Source organism: Lathyrus oleraceus, chromosome 2, assembly GCF_024323335.1.
Source record: "Lathyrus oleraceus cultivar Zhongwan6 chromosome 2, CAAS_Psat_ZW6_1.0, whole genome shotgun sequence".
In the NCBI taxonomy this organism is placed as follows: Eukaryota; Viridiplantae; Streptophyta; class Magnoliopsida; order Fabales; family Fabaceae; genus Lathyrus; species Lathyrus oleraceus.
Window position 1 is genome coordinate 483,250,941 of NC_066580.1, and position 27,859 is coordinate 483,278,799.

The 27,859-nt window shown below is 44.7% G+C and overlaps 1 protein-coding gene and 1 non-coding gene across 2 annotated transcripts; both read left to right on the top strand.

The window, feature by feature from the left end:
- The first annotated feature begins 1,031 nt into the window (after positions 1-1,031).
- On the top strand, positions 1,032-4,945 carry LOC127123865 (uncharacterized). Its single transcript, XM_051054046.1, has 2 exons — positions 1,032-4,724; positions 4,835-4,945. The coding sequence occupies exons 1-2, from the start codon at positions 1,032-1,034 to the stop codon at positions 4,943-4,945; spliced, it is 3,804 nt and encodes a 1,267-aa protein (XP_050910003.1).
- Positions 4,946-27,140: 22,195 nt separating this feature from the next.
- On the top strand, positions 27,141-27,247 carry LOC127124837 (small nucleolar RNA R71). The gene has a single exon (XR_007804314.1). It is a non-coding gene; the product is annotated as a small nucleolar RNA R71 (small nucleolar RNA).
- The last annotated feature ends 612 nt before the right edge of the window (positions 27,248-27,859 follow it).

Genomic DNA, 27,859 nt, shown 5'->3' on the forward strand with positions numbered 1-27,859 from the left:
AAAACTGCAGTTGCACTTATCTGAGCTTGAGGTGGAGATATTAAAGTTTTGAAAACCCTCTTTTTGGTTGTTCTTCCATCTTTTCGCTATAACACGCCCCTATAGGTATAATGTTAGGGATCAAAGGCTTATCATGATACACTAAAAGGTTCCACTATTTAGCCTTTTTTTGAGAGTTGGGAAGATTTCCAAGGGTGTTTCATGCTGGTAAAGCTCTGTACTCTAGAATCCCACTGTACTTTAGAATCCCACTCCACACAATGCTATGTTCTTATGGAATTTTATCGTTCTTATAAGGATAGGCTTCAGAAATACTTGGCATGAGTCCATTTTGATCGGGAACTTCATTTGTGTTCTGGACTGGGCCGTGACACTAGGCACGGCACGGCCCAATGCTCGCCAAGCCCACGTCCAAACGACCGTGTCCAAGCGACCACGAGGACACGTCAGGTGAACGACCGTCCGCCCGAAGAATGTCTCCCCGGCCCCTTAAATACGTGTCGGACAACGAGCGGGTCCTCCTCATATGATCTCCATCCACTCATCGTCAACCCACGCCGCGGGCACCTAAGTTGTGTCGGGCAGAGCCATAACGGCATCCCACTCACCACGTCACCCAACTCCCCTATATTGTCTCCTTAGGGATAGGGGCAGTTGGACCAGGGGGCAGACCTTGGTCTAGGTCTTAACGCTTCTTACGCGTCCCCTGGCAGCTCCTCCTTGGGCCTAGCTAATCCAGCCCATTAGGAGCCTTGGCCCAGCGCTGGGGGCTCAATATAAATACCCCTTTCATGGCAAAGGGGCAGGTATTCTAACTCACACTCTGATAATCTCATTCTGTACCTTTTCTGACTTAAGCGTTGGAGCACCTTGCAGGTACACCCCCCTCTCATTTCATTCTCCGGCCCATTCACCAAGACCTTGGAAGGCCCTCCTGATCAGGTGAGATCAGTGGCGCCGTCTGTGGGGACTAGCTATCCCCATCTTCATCAAACGAGGATCAAAAGCTCATTTATTTCTGTCCTTCCAACATGGCCGGAGAACAACATAGCGATCACAGCCGTCCCCTCGTCAACTACAATATGGACGACGGCCCGCCATCCCATGAAGCGGACGTTCGGGACGGTCATCCATCCACCCCGTCTCCAGAGCCCCAAAACAACGGAGATGCCCCTCACGCCCACAATTTAGGGGCAGAGACATTTCATCCCATTCCCGTTCCCGTTGAAGGAGACGCCGTAATGATTGCCATGGTGAATGCCCTCAATCAGGCCGGTTCTATGCTCCACCAGCAGCACGAACGAATCATGGCCCTCGAAGTCGAACGACAAGAAGCCCGGCCCCAGCCGGTGAGTAGGATACAACAACGTTCGGAGCCAACGAAGAAGCGAGGACGTCGCTCTCCCGAACCCTACGCCAGCAGGGCACGCGCCCGTCGTGACGGTGGTCGAGCGAGAACATCACCAAGGCGCGGGCACAGCCCCGACAACAACGAACTGTCTCCCTTAAGGAGCGACGAGGAAGATTTGCATTGCCCCCTATCTCGGGCAATAATGGAGGCCCCGCTCCCCAAAGGCATGGAGAAACCGCCAAACCTAGCTGTGTACGACGGGACTACAGATCCCGACGATCACGTCGACAACGTCAACGCGATGCTCGACTACCGCAATGATATAACCGGGCACCTCAAATGCCGACTGTTCTCAACGACCCTCAGGAAAGGGGCCATGGCCTGGTACAAAAGCTTGGCCCCTGAGTCCATTACGTCATGGAGAGTCATGAGGTCCATGTTCACCCGGCACTTTACAGCTTCCCGTCGTCACCCCAAGACTGAGGCGACCCTTGAAGCCATAGTGCAGAAGAAGAATGAAACACTGCGCTCATACATCGAGCGATTCAACCAGGAAGCTGTCGAGGTAGATACCACCGAGCACATGAAGAAGTATCTCCTCGAGAGAGGTCTCTTACCCGGCAGTGAACTTAGCAGAGCCGTAGGGATCGAGCCTCCCCGCACCTTAAACGAGCTCCTGCATAAAGCCCAGGCCTACATCAGATACGAGGAAAAGCAGGTGGCACACAATGCCCGCAGCGGACGTAACGCTGGGGAGACCGAGCACTCAAAACGCGAGGACACGAGCATTTCCCGTCGCAACGGAGACAAACGAAGAGAAGAAAGACCTCGCGAGCTCCGGGAAGGAAGAGGCCCCGCGGGCAGATATAGCGAGTACACCTTACTGACAGCTCCTCGAGAGCGTATCCTCGCAGAATGTATCAACTCTGAATTTAAGCAGGGCAGGGTCAGGTTCCCAAAACCGTCTGCACCAAAGCCCCACACCGACAAATCAAAGTACTGCCGGTTCCACAGAAGTCACGGGCACGTGACCGAAGACTGCGTCCACCTGAAAGATGCGATTGAAATTTTAATCCAAGAAGGGCACCTGAAGCAGTACACGAGGAAGAACGAAGCTCCCAGACACGACGAGCCAGAGAAGAAGAGACCCCGGGAAAACACACCCCCTGACAACTCTCCCTATCAAGTGGCCCTCTGCGTGTCACGACCGGAAGATTTCTTCCTCCCCGAACCATTGCCCGAGGGCAAGATCACTGCACTCAGCCCCTGGGAAGACTTCCCTACCACACTGGTGATATCAGGAGGAGGAACTAACGGGGAATCCGCGGCCCTCTCCGTCAAACGTAAGTTCGACGAACTCCTACTGACTGCCCCCGAGCAGAAAGCGACATTGACAAAATACCGGGGAAAATCCAACCCAATATCCTTCTTCCTGGAGGAACTCCCGGGCGGATCCCCGAACTCGGCCATCCCACTATTGATAAGAGCAAAGATGGCCCGATTCGACGTACGACGCATCCTGGTCGACGAAGGCAGCTCAGTGGATATCATGTACGTCCACCTCTTCAAGACTCTGAAGCTAGACAAGACCAACTTAGCCCCCTACGTCGGATCAGATCTCCAAGGATTCAACGGAGCAACAACCAGACCGTGGGGATATGTTGAGCTCCTCGTCACCTTCGGCGAACAAGAAACGGCCAGGGAAGTCAAAATCCAATTCCTGGTCGTAGACTGTCCGTCTCTCTACAATTGCATCTTTGGACGCCCGACACTGGCCGAACTCACTGCGGTCCCATCCACCGTCCACCTGAAGATGAAATACTACACCAAATTGGGACGTGTGGTCACCATCCATGGTGACATCGAAGCAGCCCGACGATGCTACGACGCCGCAGTAAAAGGACAGGCCGTAGTCAGCACGAAGAGCAACTGCAACAACAAAAAACTCAAGACCGAGGATCCTGCCCGAGGAGTCAACGCCATCGACCTCGACTGTCGCATCGGGCTGGACGAGACCGAAGAGGGGAGGTTCCCCAAGGAACGCTCTCTCGAACACCCGGTCCGACCAATCCCCGACGGGGAGTTCGAACTCATTCCTCTTGGGGACGATCCGGAAAGGACGGTGAAGATAGGTAAGGGACTACCCGAGGAAACAAGAGAAGAGCTAGTAGCATGCCTCAAAGAGAACTCCGACCTCTTCGCGTGGAATGCCGCAGAAATGCCCGGGCTGGACCCCGAGATCGCGTGTCATAAGCTAGCTGTAGACCGGGCAGCCAAGCCCATAGCGCAGCGTAGACGCAAGCAATCGCCCGAAAAGGCAGAGGCTGCCGAGCGAGCTGTAAAAGACCTCTTAGAGGCAAATTTTATTTCTGAAGCCCAGTACACAACCTGGCTCTCTAATGTAGTCCTCGTTAAGAAAAATAATGGAAAATGGCGTATGTGTGTTGATTATACTGATCTTAATAGGGCTTGCCCGAAAGATGCTTTCCCCCTCCCTAATATAGACTCGCTCGTTGACAACTCTGCAGGTTTTAAACTCTTGTCCTTCATGGACGCATATAGTGGATACAACCAGATCCCTATGTCGCCCGCTGACAAGAAACACACAGCGTTCATGACCCCAACGGGCAATTACTATTACAACGTGATGCCGTTCGGGCTCAAGAACGCTGGCGCTACATACCAACGCATGATGAACAAAGTCTTCAAGGACGAAATAGGGGACATGCTCGAAGTATACATGGACGACATGATCGTCAAATCACACGAGGAGATAACCCATGCTCGACACCTTACGAAGGTATTCGAGCAGGCGAGACAGTGTAAAATGAGGTTCAACCCCGAGAAATGCACGTTCGGAGTCCGGGCAGGCAAGTTCCTCGGTTTCTATCTCACCGAAAGAGGGATCGAGGCCAACCCCGACAAATGCCGGGCATTCTCGGAGTTTCCGACCCCGAAAACCAAAAAATCGATCCAGTCACTCAATGGAGTGCTCGCCTCACTCTCCCGTTTCATCGCCAAGTCCGCCCAGCACGCATTGCCATTCTTCAGACTCCTTCGCAAAGAGGCTACCTTCGACTGGACCGATGAATGCGAGCAAGCGCTACTCCATCTAAAGAAGGTTCTGTCCCAACCCCCGGTCTTATCACGGCCATCAGAAAAGGAAACCCTATACTTATACCTATCCGTGGCGACCGAGGCCGTCAGCGCCGTCCTAATAAGAGAAACCGACGAAGGACAAAAGCCCATCTATTTTACGAGTAAAGCACTCCAAGGTCCCGAGCTCCGATATCAGCAAATCGAAAAGGTCGCCCTGGCCCTCATCAGCACAGCGAGGAAACTACGATATTACTTCCTCGCACACACGATAAAGGTGAGGACCGACCAGCCAATCAAACAGCTGCTCGGGCGCCCGGATATGGCCGGGAGGATGCTCAAGTGGTCACTAGAACTCTCCGAATTCGACATACAATACGAAAGTAGGAAAGCCTTGAAAGCTCAGGCGCTGGCCGACTTCGTCGCGGAGATGACCCACTGCCCGACTCCAGCAGAAAGCGCCCACAAATGGACGATCTTCGTCGATGGCGCCTCTAGCACATCAGGCAGCGGGGCCGGGATCATCCTCGAAAATGAAGAAGGGATCCTGATAGAGGTATCGTTAGCGCTAGCGTTCCCAACATCAAACAACCAAGCCGAATACGAAGCCTTCCTCGCAGGCCTGAGGTTAGCCGAGGACCTGGGAGCAAAAGAGGTAAAAATATCCACCGACTCCCAGCTCGTGGCCTCACAAGTGCGAGGAGAATACCAAACCAAGAACGACAACCTCCTCGGGTACTTGTCCCTCGTCAAAGAAAAACTTGATAGATTTGAAAAATGGGAAGTTCAACACATACCCCGCGAGCACAACACACGGGCAGACGTTCTCTCGAAACTAGCCAGCACGAGGAAAAAGGGTGGGAATAAATCAGTAATCCAAGAAATTCTCCCGCGGCCCAGCATCGACAAACTACCGCCTCCACTCGAGGTCAACGCTATTGGAGATGCCCACTGTTGGATGACACCCATCTACAATTACCTCACACGAGACGAACTCCCGGCTGACCCGAAAGAGGCGACCACCGTCAAACGACGCGCATGCTCGTACGTACTCCTCGAAGGCAAACTCTACCGGAGAGGATTCTCCATCCCACTACTCAAATGCGTCGAGGAAGAGAAAGTCCCCGACATACTTGGAGAGATACACCGGGGAATTAACGCTCAACACCTCGGCGGACGATCGCTCGCACGAAAAGCCCTTCGAGCAGGCTACTACTGGCCGACCATGCAAAACGATTCGAAAGAGCACGTCAAAAGATGTGACAAATGCCAACGACATGCCGACATGCACCTCGCACCCCCGAACGACCTCAAATCATTGTCTTCCCCATGGCCCTTCGCGTGGTGGGGCATGGACATCCTCGGACCCTTCGTCACCGGATCATATCAGAATAAATACCTCATCGTCGGGGTGGATTACTTCACCAAATGGATCGAGGCGGAGGCACTGGCTAAAATAACCGCGCAGAACATTCTCCGGTTCTTCAAACGCAACATCCTCGCTCGGTTCGGTATACCCCAGGCACTTGTCACAGACAACGGGACACAATTCACGGACGGAGGATTCCAGGACTTCATCGCCAGCCTGGGCACCACACAGCATTTCACGTCTGTCGAGCATCCGCAGACGAACGGGCAGGCAGAGGCGGCCAACAGGGTAATCTTACGTGGCCTCAAACGCAGACTCGGCGAGGCAAAGAGGGCATGGGTCGAGGAGCTACATAGCGTCCTATGGGCCTACCGCACGACACCACATTCTACCACCGGGAAACCCCGTTCCGACTAACTTACGGCACCGAGGCAGTCATCCCGGTGGAGATACGGACGCCAACGAGGAGGACAGAGGAGCCCCTAGACGAGGAAATGAACGATGAAACCCTTAGAGCCGAGCTCGACCTAGTCGAGGAGATACGTTCCGAAGCAGCTCTCCGGGAAACAACCCTCAAACAAAAGATAGCACTACGCCATGACGCGAAAGTCATAAAAAGAGAGTTCCAGGTCGGCACCCTGGTCCTCAGAAGAAACCAGAAAAACCCGAGAGAGGGCAAACTGGCGGCCAACTGGGAAGGCCCTTACCGCGTCCGCGACAAAACGAGCAACGGGGCCTATTACCTAGAAAACCTACAAGGAGAACAACTCGCTCGACCATGGAACGCAGAAAAACTTAGACAATATTACAGCTAAATACACCACGGGGAGACGTGGTAGGTACGACCACGCTCTTCGTCCCCAAAACCCCAGGGAGGAACCACGAGACCCGGGAACGATCCGGGGTCACATAACAAACACAACCCTCCCCGACGGTTGGGATCTTGACCAAGGCTCAACGTCGAAGTACCAAGACTGGCAGGGCACCCAGCTCGCGATGGGAGGACCCAAGCCTCGGGACCAGGGTTCGAACAACGAACCCGGGCTTCGATACCCACGGGCACAAAGCCCGACACTTCGTCGGTTCCCTAAACCGAGGAGATTAACAAAGTCGAGCAGAGTACGAATTCATACAAACAAGTATCAGACACAAACGAGCACAATGAATGATAACGAAAATATTCATACATTAAAAACGATAACAGTAGCCGAAGCCAAGTACGCCCGAAGGCCATATTACAACGCCCGAAGGCCAAAATACATAAGGCACGCAGGCCATGATAACTAGAATCAAAGAAAAACAGATAAACTAAGACTCCGCTCGGAGCACCTCTTCATCCTCTTCTTCTTCTTCTTCTTCTCCCCCCAGCTCCTCCTCCACTTCAAACGGGCAGACAATCTCACCATCCCGGACGCAGTAGTTATAGGCCGACCCTGCTGTCACCAACTCAGGGTTCAGAAGCCCGAGCTGCTCGACAGCATTGTCGAAACCCTCTTTGAAGCAGGCCACGAGATCTTGGTTGAGAGTCCGAATATGCCCTAGCAACTCACCGCGCGAACCAAGGGCGCGTTCCTCCTCGGTCTCATCTGCCAGAGGACGGACCTTTCCCTCGAGAGACGCAACCTGAGCCCGTAGGCCAGCGTTGTCCTCGGTCAGCTTCTGATGGTCGGCCACCTGCTCTTCCAAGCTCGCCGTCGCAGCCTTCAACTGGTCCCTCTCCTTCTCCACCTCCTCCAGCTTCCGGCTCAGCCCTTCCTGCAGCTGATGCTCTTCTTTGTAGTCCGACAGATCTTTAGATAATTTTTCCTTCTCCGCCCGGACCTGCAAAAGGGCACCCTCCAGCGAGGCAGTGGAGACCGAAGTGTCGGTCAAAACCATGGCCGTCTCCATCACCCGGATGACAGCAGCAATATCCCTGGCCAGATCTTTTCTCCGAGCGGCAGCATCCTGGTCCAGAATAGCCTTGGCCTCAGGCGCGGGCACAACAATCGACTCCTCGGCCTTGAAGAACGACCGTTCCACATAGCAGGGAGGTAGAAGATAGCTCCCCGGTCCGTTCGGACTTCCTGGAGACGACCTGGTAAGGGCCCCAGCCGGACGCTTCCGTTTATGGAGGGGAGAAGCCGCTGGCGACGGACTGCTATCAGGAATGTTGATCGGGTTAGACCGAGGAGGAGAGGAAGGAATCACGCTCGCCGCCTGCGAGGGACCGACCCCGGCATCGCCAGCAGTCTCCGAGACACGGGCCGCAGTTTTCTTCTTCTTCTTGGGCACCCGGTCAGGAGCGCCGACCTGATTCGCTAGCTTCAGCACCCGATCACGAGCATTGGGCATGGCACCTGCAAATAAATTACACACAAACATTAGCGACCGAAGTCATAAACAGAAATAAAAAGCTAAACAAAGTCTGCCTACTCAATAACGCCAGAGCTTCCTCCTCGGTATCACACTCGAGCAGAGCCTTCGTATTGATATAACGCGTCTCGGTGATTAGCTCCCCGGCCTCATCCAGGTAGGGCACGCCCTGTCGATTCGCCCAGAACGCCAAGCTGAAGCTCTGCACGTAATCGACCAGCTTCTTGTACGCGAGCCTATCCTCCTCGCCGAGCATCGCGTACTTGACCCGGTAATGCGCCGTGGAGAGATCGAAATGATCACGCTGCCACCTCAGCGGTATCTTCGACATCAGCGTCTCCTCCCCGTTGGGTTCCCGTTGATAGTAGTATAGAGAGTGAAGGGCAGCCCGGGTAATCGGCATCACCACGTACCACCGGCTTTTGAAATGGCGAACAGAATCCTCGTACGTCTTGAACAGACGCACGGGCTGCTTGAAAGAAACCCAACTGTGGCGACCACGGGAACCGGACCTCTGGAGATGGAAAACGTGGAAGAAGAGAGCCCGGGTGCAACCAATGCCGAGGAACTGGCAAACTAACTCGAATGCCCGCATAAATGCGAGGGCATTAGGATGTAGTTGGGACGGCGCCAGCCGGAGCCACTTGAAGACCGACATCTGGAAGGAGTTGAAGGGCAGTCTAATCCCCGCCTCACGAAAAGCAAATTCATACATGGTGAACTGCTTCCCCGGGAAATGATGACAAATGCGGTCTTCTTCCTTGGGGGCGCAGCAATACCAGTTTGGTGGATCCTCCCGGCTTATGGTCTCGACCATAGCGTGAGCAGTGATGGCCTCGTCACAGAAGTCTGATTCCTCCTCCAAGGGCTCGTCCGCAACCCAGGAGAAGTCGACCTGCCCGGAAGAGGAGGCGTGTTCGGTACCATCTCGGACACTCCCATCCCCGACAGGGAGACGAGCGATTGTCGCGTCTTCGGTGGAGGACCCAGAATCTTCCTTCCTCGGTCGTAAGCGCCCGGTAGCACCTGAAACGCAGACAGAAAGAGTGAATTCGACGTCATATCAAATCCACCCTTCCACCGCAGGTCAAGTGAAAGGGCGTAGCGGCGACGGACACTAACCGCGCTCAACTCGGTGGCGCGCGCATTCTATGGAGACCGGGCACAAACTTCATACAGCCTATGCAAGTATTGCCCAGCATATGAAGTTTGTGCCCGGTACAGTAGGATCCCAACCCTATTTTCTACCATCTAATATACACCTACAGTCCACTACACTGTTCCCAAGTTAAACCTAACCACATTTCTACAAAAATAGCATGCGTTTGACAGAAAACAACAAGGAAAAAGAATGGGTCACAGTGGGAAATCATACCTGACATAGTTAAGTTGAAAGGGGTACGGTGGTGTCCGAGCAGAAGACGGTGGTTCAGATAGGAGGACGGGCGGAGACGGCGGTCCAGACGGTTGAGCAAGCAAACGAGAGAGAAGGTGGAGAACTCCGGTGAACGTATGAGCGAGAAAAAAAGGTAGAAATGAAGTTACTCAACCCCTTTTTATAGGGCTTGGCACGTAGACCAACACGCTAGGTCATCATTGCCTAGCCTGCCTACGCCGTCTTTGCGCGCGAAACGAAGCGACGCCACTAATCGTGAGACACGTCTATCAAAGATAAGAAACTGAAACGACCCGAGCACCTATCCGTCTCCTCGACTCACCAAGACGCCACCTCCCCGCGTCGTACCCATGTTTACTACAAGGAAGGTGCAGACCAACCGATCACCTCCATCCCCGACATTCCCGGAGAAAATGTCAGTCATGAATAGGTCTGTTACAACCTCACCTGTCTAACGATCAAGCTTCCCCATCGTCCCGGGGAACCCTTAGTTGAAACATAAGTCATCTCTCTGGCTCAGAGACTCGACTTGGGGGGCTCCTGTTCTGGACTGGGCCGTGACACTAGGCACGGCACGGCCCAATGCTCGCCAAGCCCACGTCCAAACGACCGTGTCCAAGCGACCACGAGGACACGTCAGGTGAACGACCGTCCGCCCGAAGAATGTCTCCCCGGCCCCTTAAATACGTGTCGGACAACGAGCGGGTCCTCCTCATATGATCTCCATCCACTCATCGTCAACCCACGCCGCGGGCACCTAAGTTGTGTCGGGCAGAGCCATAACGGCATCCCACTCACCACGTCACCCAACTCCCCTATATTGTCTCCTTAGGGATAGGGGCAGTTGGACCAGGGGGCAGACCTTGGTCTAGGTCTTAACGCTTCTTACGCGTCCCCTGGCAGCTCCTCCTTGGGCCTAGCTAATCCAGCCCATTAGGAGCCTTGGCCCAGCGCTGGGGGCTCAATATAAATACCCCTTTCATGGCAAAGGGGCAGGTATTCTAACTCACACTCTGATAATCTCATTCTGTACCTTTTCTGACTTAAGCGTTGGAGCACCTTGCAGGTACACCCCCCTCTCATTTCATTCTCCGGCCCATTCACCAAGACCTTGGAAGGCCCTCCTGATCAGGTGAGATCAATTTGTATTCCATTCAATTGGATTTTCTCACCCCTGGCAAAGTTATATGAAGAGAGATATGAAGACTTGTTACTGGTCTCTTCAGAAGGATTCGGAAATTCATTAGTCCCCTTCATCTTTAGTTGCCAGGATCATTGAGCTTGAATTCTCCCTAGAGACAGAGAATAAGTCTCAAATAGACATAACCATTGATGCCACAGAGATGAAGTCTTGTGCCAACGAGGCTTTTATAGATCTTCAACAGGTGATGGAATCCCAAGAAAATGACTGGGATGTTTACGATAATCGGGTGTTTTGGATGAGGAAGAGAGTCGACGAGTCTCTTCAGCAAACTTTCAATAATGTGTATGGAGCCTTCGACCAGTCGGCTGACCAGGTGGAAACACTTTTTTACGAATATCATTGTTCCCCCTTTGCAACTTGACCCATTCAAGGTCGTTCGGGATGGGGACTTGGTGGAAGACCTCGATGCAGCGTCTCAAGGTGGAGAGGCTTCGCTTTTTTTATTATAATGTCTACTGGGTGTTATGCCCAGGTGTTTCCTTATTAATTGCATGAACAATGATAATTATGTATTTACCTCCCCTTTTGATGTTCTCTTTGTGTATGATGTGATTTATTTAATTTCTTTCACAAACTTTCTAGTTTAATATTTGGGTCGTTGTTGAGTTACTTTTAAAGCTTCGACTCAGCTTTTGATTTTTGTTCTTGGCGCTACTGAATTTGATTATTTTCCCAAAAGGGGCTTGTCCCACTTATGAGATTCAGTGCATTCGCTAAATTTTGTGTTCCCGATTAAAGTGAATCAGAATAGCGACCAATTTTAGTCGTTAATATCCCCGACTGAGAAGAGTTTATAGTATTCTTCAGCATCACTAGAAACCCTCCCCAATCAAAGGTGGGGTCCTGTCTATACCCCTCGGTTTTGTCATGGTTTGGGGTAGGCGTCTTTAGGGTTCCATTGCATGTGTTCTTGGAATAGTTAGTTCCTAAGAGGGGTGCGTCAGCTGCGCTTCAAGCGTGTTTCGCCTAGTGGGAGACAGGCTTCATCCACAGAGTTTATATCATATTGCCAAATATTATAATAATATTTATATGTGTAATATTATTTTAGTTAGTAGATTTATTTATTCAAATTTTGAAGACCCGTGAGACATACTTATCTGGTCGAGGGAAACGCAATTATGGTGTTTGAAACTTATTCTTGATTTCTTCCCCAATTAACTTTGTAACCCAAGGATAATTGTATGTGCTCCATTGACAATTGTTTCCAGGGAGTCAAAGTTTGGTCGCCTAGCGATCGGTTTTATCTTCAAAATGACACGAGTTTTGGTATTTTACTGGCATTATCATCGTTTCCTTTCTATCGGCCTTATCTATCATCCTTTAGTATGTCACATCTGTGTACCCCGGTCTGAGTGATACAACCATACAACCATTATATTTGTAGTTGGCTTACTTGTTCATGAATGGAGACGACCAACAGTCAGCTTAGTCGTTTACTCATTCTTCTGTGTTAGGGAATAATTGAAGTGTTTCATGCATGTTTGATTGAGGTTAGCATAATGTAGCGGTAAATTCATGACCATCAAGCTATGGATAAGTTATACGTCAACATATTAAGAGTCGCCACCGTGCTTTTATTGTTTCCAAGGGAAAAGGGAAAAGTACGAACAAAATCCAAAATTAAGAAGTTTTCAAACCAAAACTAATAAAATGCCAGAGATTACAGGTAAGGGGGGTTGGTTACACATAGGGAAGGTGTTAGCACCCAAAGTGTCCTAGGTACTCCTAGGGAGCCTTTTTTTATGTGCATATGTGTTTTTTTGTATAAAATAATGTTTGCAAACAAATAGAATGGGGGGATGAGAAAAGAATTCATTAATTATATTTTTGTGTTTGACAAGATCTTCGGACTTGTGCCTACGTACCAACATAAAAATGAGGGATTAAAACCTCGTAGTTCGTGGTAACAATTTCAAAGTGGATGCATTGCTTTTAACAAAAATTTAAGTTTTACAAAGGCACAAAGGCCTAAAAATGGTTTGAATGAGTGTTAGTTCTTTTGGCTTTTTGAAATTTTAAGTCAAGTATAGTTAAGTTTATTTACAAGTATGTTTAAAAAAGTTTGAAAGTGCAATGGCATAAGGCCAAGGTTTCTAATTTTTAATATGGTCAAAGTTTAGAAAACAGATACAATCAAAGAAGATTTTTTAAAGGAGGGAGAGATTTTGAAATTAAATAAGTGGGGAGGAGATGGAGAGACTAATCCTAAGCATAAATTTAAAAGTTAAGAGTTGAAAAGATTTGACGAATTGGCTGCAATCCAATAGACAAGAATGTCATATAGAAACCCCAATTTCCCTTCGACTTTAGAATCACACAACAATCAATGTACAAATAGCAAGTTGAAGAGCAAGACATCAAATAAAGATAGCCACATCCAAGCTTGACAACTTCGTGATCTTCTTCAAGTTTTTCCCATGTAGCAGATGATTTCAAAGATGGCATTAGGCACAGGTTCAAAATAACAGCTTCACTATGATCATGTTGCAGATGAACTTAAATGGATCTTCAATGATGTACCAGATAAAGTTTCAATTCACAAGCATTTGGTTTCATGAAAGTTGGCATTGGCCAAGTCCTTTGCAAAGGGAGTGTTGCCTAAATTCTAAGTCCAATTGTCTCAGATCAAACCAACAGTCCACACAAGATATTTTTTAGAGTTTTTTGTTCTTATTATGTACATTAATGGTCAAAGACCACACAAACAAACACAATATACATAATCACAATATGCCACCAAATATGGTCCAAGTGAACAAAGTGAAAATGACATTAACATAAATAACTTGAATGGTATGAATAATGGCAAATAAATAAAGCTTTAAAAATTAAAGTGCATTAAAAGTAAATACTTGAAATTAAATGTTACTCCCTCTGTTTTTTATTATAAGTCGTTTTTGACTTTTCACACGTATTAAGAAATGTAATAATTATGGTATGAAAAAGATAAATTCTTAAGGATTTTACAAAATTATCCTTCGTATTGAAAAGAAAAATTGACATAATTGAAAGGAGAGAGAATAATAACTATTTAAGGGTATAATAGGAAAAATAACATTAATGATTCATTGTTATTATAAAACGACTTATATTGTGGTACAAAATATTTTTGCAAAGTGACATATAATAAAAAACGGAGGTAGTAGTTGTTAATGAGTTAGAATTTAGTATTGCTTTTGCTTTTGTTTTGTTTAAGTCATTCTTTGGAGAACACTCAACCCACTTATCACAAGCATGAATCCTTGAACCAAGACATCTTCCAAAGAAAGGAAAAAATGTCAAGTTTCCACACAATACCATGAAAGAGGGGAGACTTACAATCTCACTAACTAGAATGTTATGCCTTTTGTGTCAAAATTTAGCGTTATGTTAAGCAATCGTAATTGGACTTATGTAGAAGTCACAACTATTTGAGGTCGGGCAATAGAATTTTGGTGTTAATGCATGTTAGAGACATAGTATGATGAACTATGCTCATGAAACATACCACAAACAAAAAGAATATGTAAAGTGGGGGACCTAATCTCATCCATACTTATGTTGATTTTGCAATCAACTAGCCTTAGGATATAGAGACATTATAGGTCCATGACATTAATACATAAAGAAAGGGAATGAGATGAAGGGGGAGGGGGAATGGATCAAACACAAATTGGACAAAGGAGGACTTTTACCAAATTAAGATCATTCATTCATTTTGGGAGATGGAATGTACATTCCATCAATCCCCTAAATCTAATGATATTAACTTAGCAAAATCAAATCAACCTTGACGAATGCCCAACAATACAAGTCAAACTCACAAAGTCAATTAAAATGGCTCTACACAATTAATTTGGCATTTAATCAATTAAATATAATAAAAATAACGTATTAAATTAAATATGGTTGGTCAATTTCCTAAAACCTCATCAAAACACCAAAGAAATGGCCATGAGATTTATCATAGGTCAAACAAGGTCAAAGGACCTTGGAGAAAAAATTTCAGAATTTTTGGAAACTTAAAAGTATTTTTAAACAATTAAAAATAATCACAAAATCAATTAAATCATGAAAAATATTAATAATGATCCAAAAAATAATTTTAATTCAGAAAATGAAAGAGGATTTTATTTAAAAAAATTTGGTGAAACTCTCATATTTTTTGGATCAATATTAAAATTAATATGAATTAATGAAAATAGGAGAAATAAAAATAAAAATCAGATAATCAAAAAACGTGGACCACTTGATCTCCCTCATTAATTTAGGTGGCAGATTAAGTGGTGAGAAACGTGTGTTCCATGGTGCGAGCTAGTCAGCGCGCTACACACTTGGTCATCACAAGCAACGTCCCTGATTAAAACATTTTGAATCCATCTAATGGCTCAGAACACTTCCAGCTCATCGACGGAGCCAAAGGTCGGTCGTCTTCTCCGAATATCACCTCAATTTAACCTAACTCCAAGTATATTAAGAGATACATGACGTTGAATTTTGAGGTGTATGAACTGAGTTGCTTCGGTTTGACCTCAACACAACTCAATCTTCTTGCCTACATTGGTAGGACTTCAGACAACCAAGGATCCAAGAGAATTGATGAGAATTGAGAGAGAATCGAAGAGAAGAAAAATCTGGAAAAATACCTTCAATGTTGTGCAGAAATGGATCTCTCTTGCTTCAATTCGTGATTGATCTTGCTTGTGGAGCTTGGAGAAGTGGATTAAGAATGATGCAAAGCTTTGGATCTTGGAGTTTTTGAATCTCCAAACAGTGAGATTCAAACTCAAATATCAATTGAAATTTATCAGGTTTTCCTTTGAATTGAGAGGGTTTCAATGGTTAGAGGCAAAGCTGGCGCGCAAGGTCCTTGAAATTGAAGCAATGAACCTCTCTTTATAGCCAATGGTAAGTGTTATTTGCACACTTGAAAATACTTCCAAAATTGGCAATGTGAGGTACACGCTTGCATGGGCATGTGCAGGCCCATGAAGCAACTCAAATAGGTCCAAGATCAACTGAAATGAGGTATGAATGAAGATTGCATTGCAAGGCAAAGATATTTGGATGTTTGAAGCATGGTTCTTGCCAACTGATATAGCCTTGTTCAAGCTATGCGCAGACCCCTTAAACTTTGTCCAAAATGCATGAATTTGGACTCTTTGGAAAGGTTAGATTAAGAGGAAAAACTTTTATGTTGAACACTTCTCCATTTGCAACTTGTATCATGGTGAACTTTAAGGTGAAAGTTTGGAAATTTCAACATGTCAAAATATTTTCTAAGTGTCAGACCATATGTTCAATTATTCCACCTTGGCTAACTTTTTATGTGAGCTCCAAATGAAAAACCTGTCTTCATCAAAGTTGTAGCCCTTCCAAAGACCTTCAAGATGGTCACCATTTTGACATCATTTGGATTTGGGATGAGTGAGTTATGCATTTTTTGAAGTTAAGGAAAATCACTTGTTCAAAGGTATTGGTCCAAAATGACCTATAATGTATCCTCATATCACATGCTCATAAAAGTTGAATTAGCTCTTCCTCCAAATATAAATGTTGAAGTAGACACCTTGAATTGGATTTTGCAACTTGGAAATCTTTCATCTCATAAAAATTGAACATAAAAAATGACTTTCCAAGCAAAACTAGCTCTAGACCTCAACATGAAAGTTGTTTGGAATGTCATTTATAGTAACCTTTATCTTGGAATCATTTCCATATGATGAAAATTGTAGGAGATAGGGTCTAGGGAGACCCAGTTTTGATCAGATGAATTCATTTGACCAACTACCATCAACCAACTTGATAACTTGCAATTCTCTTGACTTTTTAGGCTCATGGGAGATCATATATGCATAAGAGGATGAAATTTTAAGTGTACCTTGAAGTATTTGATCAATTGGTGAAGAAGCTTGTTGAAGAAGTTACTCAAGATACCCAGATGAACTAGGGTTTCCAATGCAAACCAATTCCAAACTCTTGAAGAAATCTTGATCAAAATAATATGTAAAGATCATTGGGACTCATATATGATGCTTAGAGCCATTGTGGATCATTCCTTGGTTGAGCTCTTAGCAATGAGGGTCTTAAATCCTAGATGTGAACTTGATGAATCAAAGGTGATCATGCTATACCTACAAAAGAGTTAGACAAACGCAAAGACATATTTTTTTTGATATTTTGGTTAGTGAATGATAAAATAACAAGTATGATACAATCACATAGTGCTTGTTGATCTCTCCCAAAACATACCCAATGAAAGAGGGGTAAGGAGGATGTCAAGGTATGATCCCAATGCTAATGCATATGATGAGGTAGCGTGAGGGATCTTAGGGTCAAAATTAGGGTCTTACATCTGCCCCTATTTAAAGACATTCTAATTGAGGAGGAGAAGGTTAAAATTTTTGTATCGACTCAGTAGAATGGGCTTAAATAACAACATATAGAAACAAATTTTGGTCCCTAAGAGACCTCATGATGCCTATGATATGAATGTTAAAATAAATCTTTGTGGGGAAATGTTGCCACAGAGGAAAAGAATCCGGAGAGACTGAAAGTCCACAGGAGTGTAATGCACTTTCCTAAGGAAAACTCACTGGGGAGATAGAGACTCTGGGGGAAAAGTCCATGGCGCCCGCCACAAGGCCAATCTGTGGCGCCTTAGTGGAATTAGTGGGGAACGTGGCAGTTGAGGGAAGTTGAGCTAGGACACGTCATGGCAGGGTCTATGGCGCCAGCCACAGTGGGAGCCACAAGTACAAAATGCTGAATTTTGGGGTTTTTAGCTCGTTTTCACTCCTTTTCTCGATCGGGGCTCCGATTAAAGTAAAAACCTGAAAACAAAGAGAAATATAGTAATAACATAACAAAATGATAATAAAACAACTAAAATGCATGCGAAATCGAAGTCGAAAATACGGTGAATTTCAGTGACATCAAACTCTCCCACACTTAAACCCTTACTTGTCCTCAAGCAAAACTTTAAAAAGCTCATAGAAGAAAAACTGGTGTAAACGAGTGCTTCAGGTTAAAAGATTTCTAGGTTTAAGTCGGGATGCAGTGATAGGTACTAACTGAGTGAACTAAGGGTATCATGATGACACTAATCCGCAAATACGGACATAGACTTCATTCCTATATTAATCAACCCATATTATCCCACAATACCTAGGCCTGCCTCTTCATCTCTTTTTTGTCCTTTTCATTCAGGTGCAATCACATTAAGCCCGTTATCCGTACATGCTTCATAGCAAAGTGACCTGTTAGTGATTATGATCTAAACACGGGGTTCCTGGCACATAAATATGTGCAAACCCTTTTATTCGACCCAACTGCAGTTATGGGGGATCGGATCGTAATCCGCCCTACCGAGTTCAGTGCCAGATACCTCTGAACCAACTAACAGCGGGTAAGTTTTTTTTTCTTTTTTTCTTGTTTTCTTTTTCTTTTTTGTAGCAAATTTTTACAAACTTTTTGGTTTAAATGACTTTGTGAGGGTCACCTATACCGGAGTTGCCTTTTTGCTTTATTTTATTTATTTTACTGGATAATTCACTTATTTTCATCGGTCCCCTACGTAGAGGATGCGTAGGCCGGAGCTGACTGCTGGGATAAACTACTGAGGACTTATACTGAAATGATGATTAAGGCCATGGTATATGGGGTTTCGGGAATGATTCCTATATTTACGAAGTCTATGGTGCAAAAACAATACTGATGTTTCAAAAAGTTCTCCCAAGTCACCGCATCCTTACTCAAAACCCGTCTTTAAAAACCCAAAGACTTTCAGAATAACATTGTTTTCTTTTTGCAAAAAAGTTTTTGGTAGGGCTCAAGTAATGGGGAGATTAGACTGTACTAAAGATACACTATATTTGGTGACTCATCAGACTCATGCATTATCTAAGACACTTGAACTAAAAGCAAAATAAAGTAAACAAAAAGCAATAAAAATAAACAAACTATCTAAAAACAGCAAAGAAAAGCGATAAAGAAAAACGATAGAGTCTCCTCCCACACTTAAATCGAACATTGTCCCCAATGTTTCGAAATAAGATAAGGGGAGAGATACCTGTCAACCTACAGCTGACCACTGGTGCCTTCGCCATCCTGAGGTGGACGACGGGATCGGGTACGACGACGGTCTCGCTGATCCATCCTGGCCTGTAAGGCATCCTGAGCAGTCCTCACCTCTCGAAGGTTACCCAAAATGGAACCTTGAGTGGCTTCGATGAGTGCAATATGTTGATGGTGGTATTGTTGCTGACGGGCTTGCGTATTTGTAATCGTAAGCAGGGACTGTAAAACAGTATCATATGATCTATCTGTCCTCCGCTGCGATTCTTGCATGAAGCTCATGTTATCCGCCAGTTGTTGTTGGATGGTAGAGAGTAGGTCGTCACGCCTTTGCTCTCTAGCCATGTGGTCACGCCACATCTCTTTTGTGATATAATAGCCAGGAGCGGTACCTGCAAAAGAAGAAGATGGTGTGGTGTGTGGTGGTGAAGGATGATGGGGGGACATATCAGGTATGGGAGATCTCTCTCTCTCCGATCATATTTTTCATCAGTGTCATGTCCCACCTCATCAGGAATATTATAAGGAAGAGGACCTAAAATAGGTGGAGCATCTAAAACATAGGTCCAATTCCTTTCATCTCGTACATCAGTACGTCTAGTGCAAGGTAAAACAACAGATGGGATAGCTACACTATGAACCATAAGAACATAGCCTCCTTCTCTCCTCAATCGGCACAATTTCATGTCTCTCAGAAATTTTAGGTTTATTGTGTGAGGAGGTAAGGGATCTAGGGTAGCTATCTCATTGTTCAGGTTAAGCGCCCGAGCAATAGACGTAATCAATCCTCCGAAAACAATCGGTCCCGCTTTATTTAAAGTTAAAGTCATATGAGCGAGCATGAACGGGACCGAATTAATTCTTCTATTTGTGAGGCTTCCTTGCAAAAATAGAAGCTCTCTAGCATTGACCTTATTTGGATTCTCCCGGCCAAAAATAGTACATGCCAACAGATATCTGAAAACTCTGATGGTCGGGTTATGGATAGTCGAGGCAAGAATTCCTTCAAAAGAATTTATGGAAGTGTTTGATAATCTCTGCTAGAAGGAAAACACCTCGACTGACCAATCCGAATCCAAAGGGGCCTCACAAATAACACCGTCCCCATGAGGTATACCTAACAGGCTGGCTAGTTCGTCGGTACTGAATTCATATTCAACAGCAAACATTCTAAATCGGACAGTACCAACTGTGCTAGCAGTGTTAGGATTGACAATATAAATTAAGGACCTTAAAAATTCGATTGTCAATCGCTCATAGGTAGGTTCTTTGTTTGAAAAGATATTATGCAAACCTAAATTATCTAATAAATAAAATATGCTATGGTAGATACCCAAAGTGTAGAGATAATTTTCATCAACATACCTTGTCGGGAGGATCTCCCGATTTTGCAACCGTTCGATACTCTTCCTTTGCCTATCACCCGGTTTCCCTTCTCGAAGAATGAATCCATTGAACTCCATTAGGTAGCACTTGCAATGTGGTGAAGAAGATGGAATGGGTTTGTAAAAAGGTTGGATTTTTATGAAATTTGACGGATGAAAATGAAAATGGAAATCAGGAAAATGATTCGTATGATGTGGGGATGAGAAAGGTGTGAGCTTTTGTGGGGTTCAAGGACGTTTTTGCAAGGTGAAAAAATGGGTTTTGAAGGTTTGAAGGTGTAAAAATGGTGAAGAAAAGGACGCTGCCCCGAGCTTATACAGACGCTGTGGCGGGTGCCACAGGGTCTATGGCAGGCGCCACAAGGCAAAATCCGGCTGGGCCGGATTTTGGTCCATTGGCTTGGGCTTCTCGTTGTCTTTTCGATTGGGGGGTTTGGATAGCGTTTGTCTTGTAATTTCCTAGTAACATGAGGCTTGCATAATTTTATAAAAATAAAATTTAAAACATTAGACTAATAAACAATTAACATATTTAAACTATAATAAAAATTGTAAATAAAATAAATAAATATAAAACATAAATATATAAATGTGGAAATATCAATATGCTAACATAGTTAAGAAAAATATCCCAAATGCAATGATATAAAATAAGTTAGATAAATGCGAAAAATATAAGCATAAATGAGACAAAATAAAATGAGATGGTAAAATCAAATAGTAGGGGGTTCGTCTTCCTGAGTAGATCCACGGAGCATGGCTATCTCTTGCCTAAGCTCTGCGATCTCCTGGTATAAACAGTCGGCCTCGGTAGCGTGTGTGAGATCAGATACTCCCATCTGTAAGGTGAGGTCAGGCACCTCCTGTCTAAGCCCGGCGATCTCTCTACGACACTCTGCAATCTGGGTGCGGATGTCTGGGGTCTGCAATGATAAATTGTTAGAGAATACAGTGATCCTGGGTGAAGGTGGTGTAGGCGTATACTTAGAAATAGGTGGTGATCTCGGCTCCTCGATAGTCTCCCCCTGACCCTCTAGAGCATAACTCCAGTTTGTTGGATCATGCACACTAGTCATCATAGGATCAGGTAGTGTAAAATAATGAATCGCCTCGCTATCGACTAGCAATCTGAACTGACATGGGTGGAAGAAGGCTCTCCTCATCAACCCTCTGGTCAAACAGAAGTCGATATCCATGGTAGTGTACCCACAGTAGGTTCGGAGATGTAACAGCTTGCGAGATAGACCTAGAGCGATAGCAATCTGTGTGATGATCTCTCCTACATGAATGACTCCTTTGGTCGATCTGGAAACACCGCTGAGGTCATATAACAGAAAGTTCCCACATGCTACTGGGCGAGACTGGGATGCACAAAATAGTAGGAAGATCTCCTCTTCACTCAGTAATGTTTCAGCATCCGGTTTTCCTAGGAAGGAATGTGCCAGTATCATTTGGAAGTATCTAAAAGCAGGGTTATGTATAGCCTGGGATAATTGAGTAGAAGGATCCTGGCTTCCTCCACCTGATATATCACTCCAGAATATTTCCACCTCCTTACCCAGAAAGTATCCCATAGGTGTCTCGGGGATAGCATCAGGAGTGGTCTGGAAACCCAATAGGTCACCGAACTCTTTCTGGCTGAAAGAGTACTCAACTCCAAAAAGCCTGAAAGCAGCATACCCATCCGGTCCAGAGTACGAGTCATAATCAAATGAACTGAGGAACTCCAATGTCAAGTTCCTGTAGGTGTTACTCAGATCGTCAGCGAACTCGTCCCAGTGGAGCTGGTGGCTCAAAAATCGGATACTTGGCTCAATGCCCAGTGCTTCCATGCAGTGTTGATCTGGATAACGTGTGGGCGCCATAGGGCGCTGATAAAGAGCTATGTAGCACTCTCTCTGAGCGTCATCTCTATAGGCCACATGCATATCGTCGAAGTCCTGCATCCTGTGAAAGTTAGAAAAAAGGGGTCCTGAAAATACAAACATTTCAAATATTTAGTCTCGGTGAAAATATGAATAAAATAAACTGAAATAAAATAAATGCAAAAAAGTAAAATAAAAAACCATGGGTTGCCTCCCACTCAGCGCTTGTTTAACGTCATTAGCTTGACGATCAGAATTTATACACCTGTAGTAGTAGGAATCGGCGGATCAATCAGAGTGTGGCTTGAGTGGTATGCTAGAATGTCTCCTCCTTCGCAGAGCTTCAGTCTTTGTCCATTTACAATGAATGGACTACAGGTTTCATTCTTAATTTCTACGGCTCCGGATCTCAAAATCTTGGATACTTCGAAAGGGCCAGTCCATCTTGAGCGCAGCTTCCTAGGGAAGAGTCGTAACCTAGAGTTAAAAAGGAGAACATGGTCGCCTATATTGAAGTTTTTATTTACTATTCTTTTGTCGTGCCAGGCTTTTGTTCTCTCTTTGTATATCTTTGCATTCTCGTAGGCGGATTGCCTAAGTTCTTCTAGTTTGTGAATGTCAAGGATACGCTTCTCACCAGCGGTCAGGTAGTCTAAATTCAAAGTTTTAATGGCCCAATAGGCCTTATGCTTTAATTCGAACGGTAAGTGACAGGATTTTCCATAGACTAGTTGGTAGGGAGTTGTTCTTATAGGGGTTTTGAAAGCGGTTCGGTAGGCCCATAATGCTTCTTGAAGCTTCTGAGACCAGTCTCTCCTAGAGATAAAAACATTTTTTTATAGGATTTGTTTTATCTCCCTATTGGATACTTCTACTTGGCCACTAGTCTGTGGGTGGTATGGTGTTGCTACTTTATGCCTAACTCCATATTTTCTTAAAAGTTTATCAAATATTCTCGATATGAAGTGTGATCCTCCATCGCTTATGACTAAACGTAGTGTTCCAAATCTAGGGAATATATAGTTTTTAAACAGCTTGATCACCACCCTAGTATCGTTTGTGGGTGCAACTATGGCTTCAATCCACTTAGATACGTAGTCTACAGCAACTAAGATATACATGTTTCCTAAGGATGGTGGGAAAGGTCCCATGAAATCTATACCCCATACGTCGAAGAGTTCTACTTCCTGAATGTTTCTTAGAGGCATTTCGTCACGCCTTGAAATGTTTCCAATGCGTTGGCATCTATCACATTTGACAATGCAAGCATAGACATCACGCCACATGGTAGGTCAGAATAGGCCAGCTTGAAGAATCTTGGTGTATATCTTAGAGGTGCTCGCATGTCCACCATAGGGTGTGGAATGCTCTATTATACTATTTACTTCCTCTTCTGGAACGCAACGGCGAAAGATGCCATCTTTACCCCTTTTGAAAAGGAGCGGTTCGTCCCAATAAAAGTTTCTCACATCGTGGAAGAATTTCTTCTTGCGGTGGTAGTCAAGATCAGGGGGTACGATATCAGCAGCTAGGTAATTAACAAAGTCTGCATACCATGGTACGTTACTTACTGCTAAAGAATTTTGGAAGTGCTCATGAGTGCCAAGGTTATCGTCTTCAATGGTTTCTAGTCTAGCTATCAGTCTATCATAGGCAAAATCATCATTTATGGGTACTAAGTCTGGTTTTAGGTGTTCTAGCCTAGAAAGGTGATCGGCTACTACATTTTCAGTGCCTTTTTTATCTCTTATATCTAAATCAAACTCTTGTAGTAACAGAATCCATCGGAGTAACCTGGGCTTCGCATCTTTTTTACTTAATAGGTAACGAATGGCAGCATGATCAATGTAAACTATAATTTTTGCTCCTACTAGATAAGATCTAAATTTGTCTATAGCGAAAACTACAGCGAGTAATTCTTTTTCAGTTGTTGTGTAGTTAAGTTGGGCAGCGTCTAGGGTTCTACTGGCATAATAAATGGCATGTAATTTTTTATCTTTCCTTTGTCCTAGAACGGCTCCAACCGCATAATCACTAGCATCGCACATTATCTCAAAAGGTTCTGACCAATCAGGTGGTTTCATAATGGGTGCTAATACTAATGCTTTCTTTAAAAGGTTAAATGTGTCATTACATTTTCCATCGAAAATGAGTTCAGCATCTTTCATTAAAAGTCCAGTTAAAGATTTAGTTATTTTGGAGACGTCCTTGATAAAACGCCGGTAGAATCCAGCGTGTCCAAGAAAGCTTCGGACTTCTCTGATGGTTTTTGGTGGTTTTAGGTTCTCTATAACTTCTATTTTAGCTCTATCTACCTCTATACCTTTTTCGGAAACTATATGTCCTAAAACAATTCCTTTGGTCACCATGAAATGACATTTTTCCCAGTTTAGCACGAGGTTCACCTCCACGCATCTCTCCAGGATTTTCTCAAGGTTAGCAAGACAATTGTGGAAATCACATCCGCAAACCGAGAAATCATCCATAAACACTTCCATGATACCATCTAGGTAATCTGCAAAGATTGACATCATGCAGCGTTGGAAAGTAGCTGGGGCATTACAGAGGCCGAATGGCATTCGTCTGTAGGCAAAAGTTCCATAAGGGCATGTAAAGGTAGTTTTTTCTTGATCTTCGGGGTGGATAGGTATTTGGAAGAATCCAGAGTATCCATCTAGATAGCATAAGTAAGAGTGTTTGGCTAGACGCTCCAACATCTGGTCTATAAATGGTAAAGGGAAATGATCCTTCCTGGTTGCTTTATTTAACTTTCTATAATCTATACACATCCGCCATCCTCCTTCTAACCGTTTTGCTACATGTTCGCCTTTATCGTTTTGCACGACTGTGATGCCTCCCTTTTTAGGTGCTACATACACAGGGCTCACCCACTTACTATCCGAGATCTGGTAGATTATACCTGTCTCAAGTAACTTAAGAACTTCTTTTTTAACAACATCACTCATTATAGGGTTTATTCTTCTCTGATGTTCTCTGGAGGGTTTTGAATCTTCTTCGAGCGAAATCCGATGCATGCATACGGATGGGCTTATACCTTTCAGGTCAGAGATATTATATCCTAAGGCTGAGGGATATCTTCGTAAAACGTCTAAACGTTGGTTCGTTTCCTCTTGGCTCAAGGTAGCACTGACTATAACCAGACGGTTCATCTCTTCATCGAGGAACTCATATCTCAGATTCTTAGGCAGTTGCTTAAGTTCTAAGGTTGGTTTCTTAGGGCATGGCATAGGATCTGGGGTAAGGGATAAACATTCGTAAAGGTTATCATCGATGTAGGGTTTTCTAAAGTTATCATCTTCCATTATGGGGGTTGATGGTAACTTAATTGTTTTAATGATTTCTTCTTGTTCTAACTCCCTAACGCACTCATCAATGATATCTAAGGCATAACATGCGTCTCCCATCACAGGTGCCATAAGAAATTTCGAAAGTATAAATTCTATTTTCTCGTCACCTACCTCAAAGGTCAACTTTCCTCTCTTGACATCTATTATGGCTCCTGCAATTGATAAGAATGGTCTACCTAGAAGGATTGGTATGTCATTGTCCTCTTTGATGTCCATGACAACAAAGTCAGTAGGGATAAATAACTGACCTATCCTAATAGGGACATCTTCTAAAATGCCTATCGGGTACTTAACAGATCTATCGGCTAATTGAAGTGACATCTCAGTAGGTTGTAATTCTCCTAAGTTTAACCTCTCACAAACTGCTAGAGGCATTAAGCTCACACTAGCTCCTAAGTCTAGAAAAGCTTTTTCGATGACATGACTTCCCAAAAGATAAGGAATGGAGAAATTTCCAGGATCTTTATCTTTTTTGGCTAATTTATTCTCGGAAATAGAATTGCATTCCAGGGGTTTCGGATCGCCAAGTCTACGTTTGTTGGTAAGAATGTCTTTGAGAAACTTTGCATAAGAAGGTATTTGGGTGATGGCTTCTGTGAAAGGGATTTCTACGTGAAGTTTTTCTATAACTTTAATAAATTTTTGATACTGGTTATTGATCTGGGTTTGTTTGAGTCTTTGCGGATATGGTATAGGCGGTTTATATGGCGGGGGTGGTACATAAGTTTTATCTTTAGGTTTTTCTCCTTTTTCTTGACCTTCCTGTTTTTCAGATTCCTCTGGTTCCTTTACTTCATCCGGGGGTTTGGTATATTCCTCAGAAGTTTTGGGTTCACTCAATCTTGGGTTTAGTGGCTCATCATAAGCGTTCCCACTTCGTAGGGTAATGGCATTGGCTTGCCCTCTCGGATTCTGTTGAGGTTGTCCAGGGAACTGCCCTCTAGGTGTAGTCTGGAGGGCTTGGTTTAAAGCTACCTGAGAGATATGGGTTTCAAGCATCTTGGTATGAGTAACTATTTGGTCAACCTTGGTTCCTAACTGGGTAATCAGTTCATTAACGTGAATGTTTTGGTTCATGAACTCTTTGTTTTGTTGGGTTTGAGCAGTGATAAAATTTTCCATAATTTTCTTAAGGCTCGACTTTGGTGGTACAGGTTGCATAGGTTGATTTGATCTTGGGGCTTGGTAACCTGATTGTCTCGGAGGAGCATTATTTTGAATAGGGTTATTGTTTTTATAGGAGAAGTTCGGGTGATTCCTCCATCCAAGGTTATAAGTATTCGAATATGGGTTTCCTTGGGTGTAATTCACTTGCTCAGAGCGGGTTTCATTTAATAGACTGCATTCTGCAGATTGGTGTCCTTTGGTTCCACATATCTCACAATCAGACGAAACTGCGGCTACAGTATTCGGGTTTATGCACATATGCTCGACCTTGAGGGCTAATGCGTCCATTTTAGCTTGCATCATGTCTATAGAGCTTAGTTCATGCACTCCTCCTTGGGCTTCCTTCTTCTCAACTGTCGCTCGTTCGACTCCCCATGATTGATGGTTTTAAGCCATATCCTCGATGAGGGCACTAGCTTCAGGATAAGGTTTGTTCATCAAAGCACCGCCTGCGGCAGCGTCGATGGTCATCTTAGTGTTGTAATGAAGTCCATTATAGAAGGTCTGAATGATTAACCAATTCTCTAAACCATGATGTGGGCATGCTCTTAACAACTCTTTATATCTCTCCCAAGCTTCGAACAACGATTCTCCTTGGTTCTGGGTAAATCTAGTTATATGGTTTTGAAGAATGGCGGTCTTACTCGGGGGAAAGTATCTAGCAAGGAATACTCTTCTAAGGTTATCCCAAGTCGTAATGGAATTGGGTGGAAGGGAATCTAACCAAGATAGGGCTTTATCTCTGAGGGAAAAAGGGAATAATCTTAAACGGATCGCCTCAGGAGAAGCTCCATTGGTTTTAAAAGTGTCTGCTAATTGGAGAAAGATTTTTAAATGTTAGTTTGGGTTCTCAGTAGCGAGACCTGCGAATTGTCTCTGTTGCACTAGTTGCAACAGAGATGGTTTAAGTTCGAAATTATTAGCTGGGATGGTTAGGTTTACTATACTAGAACTAGGTTCTTCGTTGGATGGTTGGGCGAAGTCTTTAAGAGGTCTTTGGTTTTGATCTTCGGCCATAGCTCTCCTAATTCTATGGAAGAATAAACGTGCGTGAGTGTAACGTTCAGGTTCTGCCAGAGGGTATACTAAACTTCCGGTGCTACGGGTTCTTCGCATTGACCGGCGAGAAATAACCTAAGTCTAAACGATATAACAACAGGGAATGAAATTTGACGAAATTGGTCCCCGGCAACGGCGCCAAAAACTTGATGCGTGCTTTTCGCAAGTATACGAACGCGTTAGAGT